This window comes from Thermobia domestica, chromosome 4 (genome assembly GCF_964235325.1).
Source record: "Thermobia domestica chromosome 4, izTheDome1.hap1.1, whole genome shotgun sequence".
In the NCBI taxonomy this organism is placed as follows: Eukaryota; Metazoa; Arthropoda; class Insecta; order Zygentoma; family Lepismatidae; genus Thermobia; species Thermobia domestica.
This window is the reverse complement of record NC_137457.1, coordinates 240,991,720-241,002,319: the sequence shown is the minus strand read 5'-3', so window position 1 is coordinate 241,002,319 and position 10,600 is coordinate 240,991,720. Positions and strand designations below refer to the sequence as shown.

Below are 10,600 nucleotides of genomic sequence, written 5' to 3'. Positions count from 1 at the left end.
AGTATTTATAGATAAAGTCAGTGGCCCTATTTCTTTGACTACTGTGTTGGCAACACTGGGATTGCCACTAGTGGGCATTGTAGAACCATGATCAATGACTCCTCGCTGCCGCAGATTAACGAACATGGTTTCAGCAGGACTGTGACACTGCGTACACAACATGAGCAACAGATGACGTTCTAAAGTAAGCGTTTCCAGGTGGTTTATTCTCTCGATTTGACGATTGAATTGGCCCGCAAAATCCCCCGATATGTCAACTTCAGAATTCTTTCCTTGTGGATTTTTGAAGTCAAGGATCTACAGGAATAAAACTCAGTCCTTGGCACCTCTAAGGAGAATATCCAATAAGACGTGGGGAATTTATCGCCAGGCATTTTAAAGAAATAATCGAAAATGTTGAGAAACGAAATCGATTCTGCATCAACTCTGTCCACTTGGCCGCCACAGTGATGATGGTGGCCACTTGTCCAATATTATCTTCTCGCCTTAATGACACAAAATGTAAATGTTTCAATAAATATATCAAACAACAGAACCGATTTTTTCAATTTCAAAGTAACAAACATTGGAAATAGGATGAAGATTTTTGCGCCTCTGTAGATTGTATAATGTGTAATAGATGATACATTTTTCAATCTAATTACATATTTTTTTATGTTATCAGAGATATTTAGTGAATCTAGCAAAAAGCATATTATTTTACCGATACATCAGTTAAACGTGCTAAATTTAATTTAATTTGGTAAATAAAACCGAAGAACTTCATATCTGGTTTTGAGCCGATTTAAAAATTCTCTACAACAACAAAATCAATTTAGAGTGGGTACCACCCGCTCTGGCCCTTCCTTGGCTACATAAGTGTGCAATATTTTAGGCCATACATATCTGGAATACAGTAGAATCCGAACAACTAGTTACTCAGTATGTATCCAAAACATTATAATTTAAGGAGTGTTTTTAATCTACGAAAATTTAAAAGTATCTAGGTACACTTAAAAGTATAGTATAATGTTCAATAAATATTAAATATCCAAATGTTTTACCGAAAGAATATTTCTTATGATTACAAGGCACAAAGAAAGTTCAATAATGGAGAATAACTCAATAACTCAATAAAGTTCATAACTCAAAATGCCTTCTGAACATGATTAATTTTATTTGTATTGTATACAATCAAGTAGCCTTTTGTATCTAATGGTATGTTTTATTTGATTTCCTTAGGATATTATAGAGAATGTCCATACGATTATCTTTCACCTTTATTATGAATCTGTAAGGTCACTGTAAAATGTGAACATATCTGTCATTAATACAAAATTATAAAAATTACCAATGTAAACTGACATTTCTTGGAACGTCCACAGGATGTTTACATTATGATCTATCTATCCATGGACGTCCAAGCAAGCAACCAATAGAAGTTTCGTGAATATCTGTAAAATACAACGCTAAATAATGTAACAACGATCGACCCCTGTTTCAGGTGACCTTTCTACCTTCCTGCAAGTGTTCTTTTTTCATATTTTTAGATTAAGATCAATACAGAACTGAGTTTTACTAGGTTCGTCGATGGATGCTTTGAATTGTTCTGTTACAAATGCTGATAAGTAAAATTTACGAATTTTTAGATACGCAACCCCAAGAAGCAAAGCTTTTATTAGAGCTCCCTGCCCAAGTGGATACTGTTCTTGCTTTATATGCAGAAATATCGAGTTCGATTCCTAATGGGAATTCATTTGTGTCTCCTGTAGCTCCGATACTGGAAAAGAATATTCAACTCTAAATAGCTAATTAACGAAGTATCCATTAGCTTGCAGGACATTAACTCGGAAAACACCACTAAACAAACAAACAATGGAGACCTTCGAGATTGTTCTTAGTTTCCCAACACGTAGCGCTCAGATTCAGCAGTGGTCATTCTTCAAACGAGAAACCTGTCAGGTGAGCAAGACGTCTATGGCAATTGTTATTCTCACCGGCTTTGGAAGAGTTGCGTGTTTTTAAAGACGATCTTTCACGGTAGTCAGCCAGTTGCTTTCTGACAGTGAACAACAAAAATGAAAGAGTTGGTCGTTCGAAGTTTCGCTGAAGAAGCAAGAGCTCTTCACAGCACACACAGTTGTGGGATTCGGTGTAAAGTGTGTTTAATAAACCACGCAAGCCAATTGGAAAATGACACCCATCATGTGGTCAAAGAAGACAATTCATTGGTAAGTTGTTAACTTATTTTACAACTAATCAGGTGCAACACTACTTTGAGAGACTTTAGAAAACCAGATGTTTTGAATGCCAAGGACATACGACAAGGATATTTCCTGAGCGCCTTGCACGTTTCTGCGGAAGCAGTTGTAGATATCAGGTGATACTATGCACAAAAATGCTGCGCTGAAGGCTGTTTCCACAAATATTTGAATACGTAGTACGTTATTATAGCCTTCTTTGTAAACGTGTAAACTTGTTGAAATATTTGACTTCGACATCACAGTATTAGAATATTTCGAGACCCAACGTTTTCTGTTATTTTTGTCAATCATTCGAAATTACATCAGCATCTGCAGCAAGCGGAAGATCAGTTAATTAGTTGATTCCGAGTTTAACGCGTGATTTCAGTGCTAAATGTATATGTGACGTGAATCTACAGCTTAACCTTAGAATCAAATCATAAAATATGAGCTCTAACCAGGGATCGAACCCAAATCTATAGTAATGAGGACACAAGCTGACCGTACAGTGACGAGGGAATAAAGAGTCAGTTCAGAATTGTGTATGAATACTCGTGTCAAATATTGGAAAGGTAAATATGCGAGTAGGATTTACTGCCAGTTTTACGAACACTCGTTAAATAAGCATGTAGTTTAAAGTCTTATAAACAAGTAATACCGGTAGCTAATTTTACTAATACTGTATCTGTTGTCTGGTTGCAGGGCCAGATTAAGATCCTTAGAGGCCTTAAGCACTTACAAGATTTTGGTGCCTCCACATACAAGTAACTCAAAATGTAAACAATAGTAAATCAAAATAAAATACGTCCACTTCCGCTTTTCACCAAAATTGTCTCAAACGTTTGTGTACGTGTTGTTCACAACAGCCCGTTGGCGTTTGTGGAGAAAGCAATTGTAAGGTATTCAACAATTTAATTTGGCGGGGCTGCCGAAACACCAGAACATCTCAACCTCGCCGATTGGCTCCAATGGTCTCAATCAGATAAAAGGAAAAATTATTTTTCAGAGCTTCATAAAAAGTAAATTCTGCAAGTTTTATTTCATTATGACAAATTTTATGGAGTATGCCGATCTTCCCCTTTGTATATGTAAAGTAATGAATTTATTTCTTTGGTTTTTAATTGTAGGTCAGAAAGCTATGGATGCTGCAAGTTTGGCTCCGATCATCCCAGTGCTAGGCTAGACCCAAAAACAAAAATCTAACGGAAATTAATTTGGTGCCAATCGGTAGTTTTGGGAAAGCTAGTGCTCAAATAGAGATACACCAAAATTTTACATTTCGTTTCCACACACAAATTTTGAGCACACAAACGTGCACAATCGATGCACTAACGAGTGCGACCATTTTGCCGCCAGTTGGCATTGGTGGGGAGCTGACCCTTAAGCTAGATACGCCAATATCTCACACTTCTGATTGTGTACAAAATAAATTTTGTGTGTATAAATGTACACAAACGAGGCACTAACGGTTGAGGCCATTTTGGCTCCAATCGACGTTGGTGTGGGCTTGGTGCCTAAACTAGATACACCAATATCTCGCACTTTCGGTTGTGCACAAACTAAATATTTATGTGCTTGAAAGTGCACAAACGATGCACTAACGATTGAAAATATTTTGGAGCCAATTGGCGGGGATGGGGAACTGCCGTTTAGACATCTTTTAAATTATTTTTGAATACCTTAAAATTGCTTTGTGCGCAATTGCAGTTGTGCGTCTACAAAATATGCAAAAACGTATAAAGCTATTTTGGTCAAATTAGATAGGATTGGGGGGAGGGGAGCTGTATAAACGGACATACATAAAATTGTGTTTAACAAATTTAAACAAAACTGAGATATGATTTTTTTTTTTTGTATACTTCCATACTATATATTAAAAGTTTTCCTTTTTAAAATTTTTAATTGCGGTCTTTGAACAGATCCTCGATCAGAGGCAGCCATTACCTCTATCATTACTATATTATTGTTATTATTATTAATATTATTATTATTATTTCCGCAAAGGAACTTATCTCCTTTGCCGGACTTTGTGTTCTCCCCTGCTTTTATTTAGGCTATATGGAGGATTTCTTCATTCAATTTCATGATCCTTGGCAGAGATCTACACTCTCTGAGTGCTTTGTTATTATTATATTTATAAATATGTATGTAATTTTCTCATTTAATGTTGAGGCTCCTTTTACGGATCCTGTGCACAATATGACCCATAGACCATGGTATTTGGCTGTGGAAAATTTCTGTGGCGCCCTCTTCCCTTGAAGCCTTAAACACGTGCTTATTTTGCTTAATAGTTAATTCATCCCTGCGTGGTTGGTTGAATTGAAGTTTAACGTTCTTTTCATCAGCGAGGCTATATTAGACGTGGACCTACGCTATATGAGACCCGAACCACAGGAGCTGTCATCAGGAATCTAATTCGGATCGCCGTGCTAAAGATCTTATCGTGGAGAAGTGCCCTGGGAAATCAGCGCCCGGGGCGAAGCACCACCATGGTTGGCGCAAAACGTAAGAAAATTTGCAAAAACAAACCCTGCTTTCCCTTGATTTTGAGCACTTTTTATTACTTTTGCTTTCCATTTTATATAGGGTGGGGGTGCTTTTAGCAAGTGTCTAGGAACACAAAAAGTATAAGTCTGGCCAAATTAAACATTAGATTGAAAAATACTGCTGTTGATCTAAAATGTTCCACCTTGTTTTTCCTCTCTTTTTTTCCCTTCTTTTATTTTTCCTCCTAAATTTTGCGCCCCTTTACTTCGGCGCCCGGACCCGTTGACCCACTCGTCCCCCGCACGGCACGGCATTGTCGTGGAGTATGTCAAATAATGGCCCGCTATTGATATTTGCACGGTACAAAATTTTAGCGCTTTTTATCTATTAGTTTAAAAGTTAGATGGGCGTATCAAGATAAATAATTTACTCTGTATATATATAAAATGTAACTGTTGTAAATAATTTTTCTAAAGCTCTCTCTGTTAGCTATGTGGTTAATGATATGCGTTCAATGTGGTAGATCCGGGTTCGATTGTCAGTGGGAGCTGACGTAGTTTGGATTACAGATGGTCATTTTCGGAAAAAATAGTTTTCCGGTTTTCGAAAATCACATTTTCAATTTTCCGCTTTCTCGGAAATTTTCCTGTTTTCAACTTTCTGGAAATTTTCCCGTTTTCCGTTTTCTTTTGAAATTTTCTCGTTTATTTTTGCTTTTCCGGAAAATTTTCGGTCTTGCGTTTTCCGGAAGATTATCCGTCTTCCGTTTTTCCGGAATTTTTTCGTTCTCCGGAAAATTTTCCGTCTTCCGTTTCCAATTTTCCAGTTTCTGGAAAAATTTTCCGTTTTCCCGGAAAATGTGACTACCCTAGTTCGGATCCCATGTTGAGCCATAGGTGCACGTTTCATATAAGCTCAGTGTTAAGAAAGATGTGAAGTTCCAACCAACCAACTGTATTATTCAGCTCAACATAATGCTATCAAGGTCATACATACATAAGGGATGGTTGGGGGGACTTGATTTTTCTGTTCCTTTCAGCAGTGAGGCTATATGAGACGTGAACTTACAGCTTAACGTGGAATCCAAACCACAAGGGCTCCGTCGGGAATCGAACCCGGATCTCCCACACTGAAGACACATGCACTAACCACACAGCCACGTGGGAGCTCTGTACAATGTTATTAACTAGAAGACAAAACGAAATTTTGCAAAATAAGATTCATAAAATTTATGTTGATAAAAGTTTCTAAGAAAGTTACAGTAGTCAAACCTTTTCGGATACTTCTATCATGTTTACATCACAATAAGCAAATACCCAATGTGAAACAGCAAACCTTTAATGGGTCTACAGTATACAAAATTATTTTGTAATAATTCCAAGGTTAACAGGAATACATTAAATTACGCCATGCTTTGATTTTTGTTTCTCACACAGGTTATTATTCGGCAGTTGCTGCAGTAAGATTTTAATATTTGACATTTCACAAAAAAACTGACCTTGTACGTGAGAAGTATGAATATTTCTCAAACAGGATTTCTTGTATTCTCCATTATGACGCTAGTGGGAATTTTTCTCTTCTCGCTCAGCGATGAAGTAATAAACAAAATAAGATGGACCTCAAATCGTATTAAAGACAATGAGAAAGAGACTCAACTTCTGAAGTGTATTCATAATAGTCTTCGTAGGTAGTGGAAGGTCAAAACGTGGTCTTTTCTCGTCAAGCCAGTGATTTCCAACCAGTGTGTCGCGCAGCTCCATAGGATGTGTTGCGAAATTTCAGAATTTAAAACCACTTGAGAATACTCCAACAGCATTGTCAGGACGAACTTAAAAATAATTAATTTTTCTTATTAACTTCTACAGGTTTTATACCAGTCGTTTTATGTACTTTATTGTTATACTCATTAAACAATTCTTGTAATATATCTATCCATTTATAATTTCCTTGAGTACTAAATTTTTTCCATATGTTTTGTTTAAGAGTTCTGTTAAAACGTTGTACGGTATGCTCAAAATTGAAAAATTCACAAAATATTATAAGGAGCCGTTCCCGAGATATGGCTCCTTAAATCCCCCGAAATCCGAACTTTTTGGGCCAATATCTGAAGAACGGTGGCCAGTTGCCTAGTGGCCACCGGTTACTATTTGGTACCAAAATGTTCACCATCCTCTTAGGTATTGATCAGTACCAATGTCATCTCTCTATGACTTATGTTTCCCGAGATATTACTCCTTAAATCTCCCGAAATCGGAATTTCTTTGGTCAATATCTCGGGAACGGTAAGAGTGACGCGAAAATTTTCATCACTTTCTCAGTTTTTGATGCTCTGTCGAATGGAGGGCTCAAAATTAAAAAAAAAAAAAAAAAAAAAAAAAATCGTAAATAACACACGCACCCAGACATAGAGAATTCAGTAACGAAATTTTTAAGTTCGTTGAAAATAAATATTATGTCATCCAGAAGGTGCCTAGATTTTATACAACACATTTTACTTTTAGCTTGAATTCCTTAATTATGACTTAAAATCGATTTTGAGACACGCTATATCAGTCAGCGACAGCATACATGTTCAATTCTACTTGCGGATACTTAGGGGCTATAGAGAAATTTATGACAATATTCTTCTATCATTTATGTTTACCATTAATATAAAATCTAATAAGTGTATCGTGATGTCGTGAGGACTCTGTAAAGTGTGTCGTCAGTCAAAAAAGGTTGGGAATCACTGTCCTAAGGTATGAAATGGTCTTGCTCAACTAGTCATTTTTGTAAATTTCTTTTACGGCATAGCGTTTCCTACAGAATTTGTAAATTAGTTCAAGAATTACGTAGATTAAACTTTGAAAACATCGAAATATATTTAAAATTGAAATGTAGAAGTCGCCATACACGTTCCAGAAATCCAAAGAGGAATAACTGTACACAGGGGCGTACGCAGGGGGTCGGTCCTGGGGGTCCGGAAACCCCCAAAATCCCGACTTTTTTGTAAATGTAGTCTACTTTCAGGGGCAATTTGAGAAATTTTCATATAATTTAGCCTCAAATTGTATTTGGACCCCCCGAAATGCTTTAGACCCCTCCCGAAATAAATTCTTGCGTACGTCCCTGACCGTACAGTTATTCCTTTGAGGATTTCTGAATTCGATTGAAAAATACCTTGCCCACACAGTTCTGGAAATACGGAATAGAACTGTGCGGTTAGTTCTATTCGGCTTTGTGGGCAAAAAGGGGAATTTTTTCCTCTTTATAGGTCGCCACACACGTTACGGAATCCGAAAACCAGGCCAAGAATTAAACATAGGATTTTGTCTCAACTTAAATGAAGTTATAGCTACTTTAAGATGAATAAATATTTGAAAACACAACATATTTACCTCTTTAAATTTGCAGAATACAAAGCCATTTAGTTTCAAAAAAAATCTTTGAGTTTTACGTCCCATGATTATGCCGGCTAGGCTAAAGGAGACGGTGACGATAAGAAATGAGTGGAAATGGTTGAATGAAGAAAGTGAAAGAACCCCAGGAAAACCCACGTCCACCACAAAGTTCACTTGGCGCGAGCTAGGATCGAACCAGGGACTCCAGGCACCAGTGGTGAACACTCTACCACTGAGCCACCGTGGCCTTCCCATTTAGTTTCATTTTAACGTTGAATTTCACGGACATATTATTATTTTCCATCCTGAGAAGTATACTAACCCGCTAATCTGAAGTACGACTACCTTGGGATGAACTGAATGAATCACCCCCATCAACGAACTCGCTTCCTAAATTTTGGGCGTCTACATCCTGATCAGAATTAATAGTAACTCATCAATAGCTCTTTAGTTTTTGTTCCGGACCGACTCAAGGACAGAAAAAAGTAAACATAAAAAGGAGTTCTTGGTAAACCAAAATCCTTATAAGAAAGTAATATAGCGCTCATGTAAGTTTGTGGTAGGTGGTTTCGTTAACTCGAGTATCACCCATTTCCTTCTACATCATCATTCCACCAAATTTTACATAATCATTTATTTCATTAATTAAATTATTCTCCTTTAGCCTAAAGGGCATAAACGTGGGACATTAAATTAAAAGTTTTTTTTTTTTGATATATCAAAGCTGTCTTGAGAACAGAAACAAGCTCGCAACTAGAGTTCGTGTCACCCGGGGCAAATACGAAATTCGACGCTCCAAATTCATATGAATATTGCCCTTTTTTGGCCGCCCCTCCAGCTACACGCATAGGGCACGCTCCCCATTTACTCCTCCCTAGTTGCGGCTCTGGACTATGAAAAAAAATATTTCTATAAGCGTTGAAGTGTTGTAGGATTCTTGTCAGAAGTGTTTTGACTAACGGGAGAAATCTGTTAAATAACCTGGTGTAGCTATTAATCATTCTGTATTTCTGCTGTCGTCTCTGTCCTTATAATAATTTCTTCAGACCTGTTATCCTGCGTTACCTACTATTATAACACTGCTGAATATTGCATTCCTCATTACAATTGAGATTATTCAATCGCCGATATAATTAAACTGATTACGTGTTCATACCTTTATTTGTTCTTTCATTTACGATATAATTTCACAATTGGGAAAATGACTTACATAAGCAAATATTATTCTCTCTGTTGTAACGATAACGTTTATGTATATTTAGTTTTAGGGCAACAAGGATAGTAGTCCGGTACCTTATGATAACAAATATGTCCAGACTTGTTTAAACTTGTTTTCTTTGTGCTGTTAAAAATAAAATAAGTAAGGAAGCCATAGTTAATAGAAATGTTTTTCTTAATTTCTGCCAAATGAATAATAAGTACTAAGGAAATACGAAGTTTGAAAGTAGTAAGTTTTGGGGGTTATTAAAGTAAAATCGTAGTGGGACCGCAATATTTATTTGTGTGTTAATCTGTGTGTAGAGTATTTACGTGTTGTATTCAAAATCTAGAACTTTTATATGAATGCAAAATGTTGCTATATAGACGGATGCAATAGTGCAGGTACTGGCAAGTTTGACATGAAGGGGTATAAACAAAAAAGGGGAGGTTTCAGGAAATAATGTATCCCTTCAAAATATAAAGTGGTAACATACGTACTCTCCAAACGCACCCCAGTACTACGCAACCAACGCACTACTTGTCTTTTTAGAATACATATTTTACAAAAGTTATGGGTGTTCACAGCAGAGACACTTGTCCCCCCCTTCGAATTTTGAAAGTTCTTCAGTTCTTCGAAATACATGTTAAAACAAAATTTGGTTACTCAAATACTACATAACTTAATATATTTACTTAGGTAAATAAAGTTATGCAAGATGTGTAAATAAATGTTTTACATGACATATTATGCGCATCAAGGTTTTGTGTGTGTTCGTAACTTTGCTTGAGTAACGTTCGGTCTGTCTCTCCCCATTTCTCCCCGCCAGAGCTCCCAAACACAGAGAACAAAATGATCAACATTCGTCTTTGAAATAATTGTACGAGTACACTGTAAAAAAATGAGATGTTGAAGCAACACAAAATGACTACCACTTTAGCTTGTTACTTGTGTGTTAATTCAGCACCAAGTTTTTTTTTTTGCTAGCCAACGGCTAGCACCCTGTTAGAGGGTTACGCCCTCTTTTAGGTAAGGGAAATTGGAACAATTATTGGATTAAGGATAATGGTTGGTCTAAGGGGTGTTATGAAGTCGAAAATCTTTATTTATTTAACCATATCAACAAAACATAGGACTTAAGGCCATTTGCGGCCTTAACATATTGGATGGAACAGGAAAAGAAAACAAAGAAACAAACAAACAAAATAAATACAATATATGCTGTGATACACAGAATCAGTAAATTACACAATATACATATTGAGAAAGAAACAAAGTAGTATCATATTATGAAGCAAGGGTGATCGATGAAA

At 36.5% G+C, this 10,600-nt stretch overlaps 1 protein-coding gene across 1 annotated transcript in view; it reads left to right on the top strand.

Annotated features, from left to right (window-relative positions):
- The first annotated feature begins 2,033 nt into the window (after nt 1-2,033).
- Nucleotides 2,034-10,600, top strand: part of Hmgcl (hydroxymethylglutaryl-CoA lyase) — a 145,486-nt gene continuing 136,919 nt past the window's right edge. Inside the window, exon 1 of the mRNA XM_081755620.1 lies at nt 2,034-2,210. Coding sequence (XP_081611746.1) covers nt 2,058-2,210 — 153 coding nt within the window. The 5' untranslated portion in view covers nt 2,034-2,057. The remainder of the gene's footprint in view (nt 2,211-10,600) is intronic.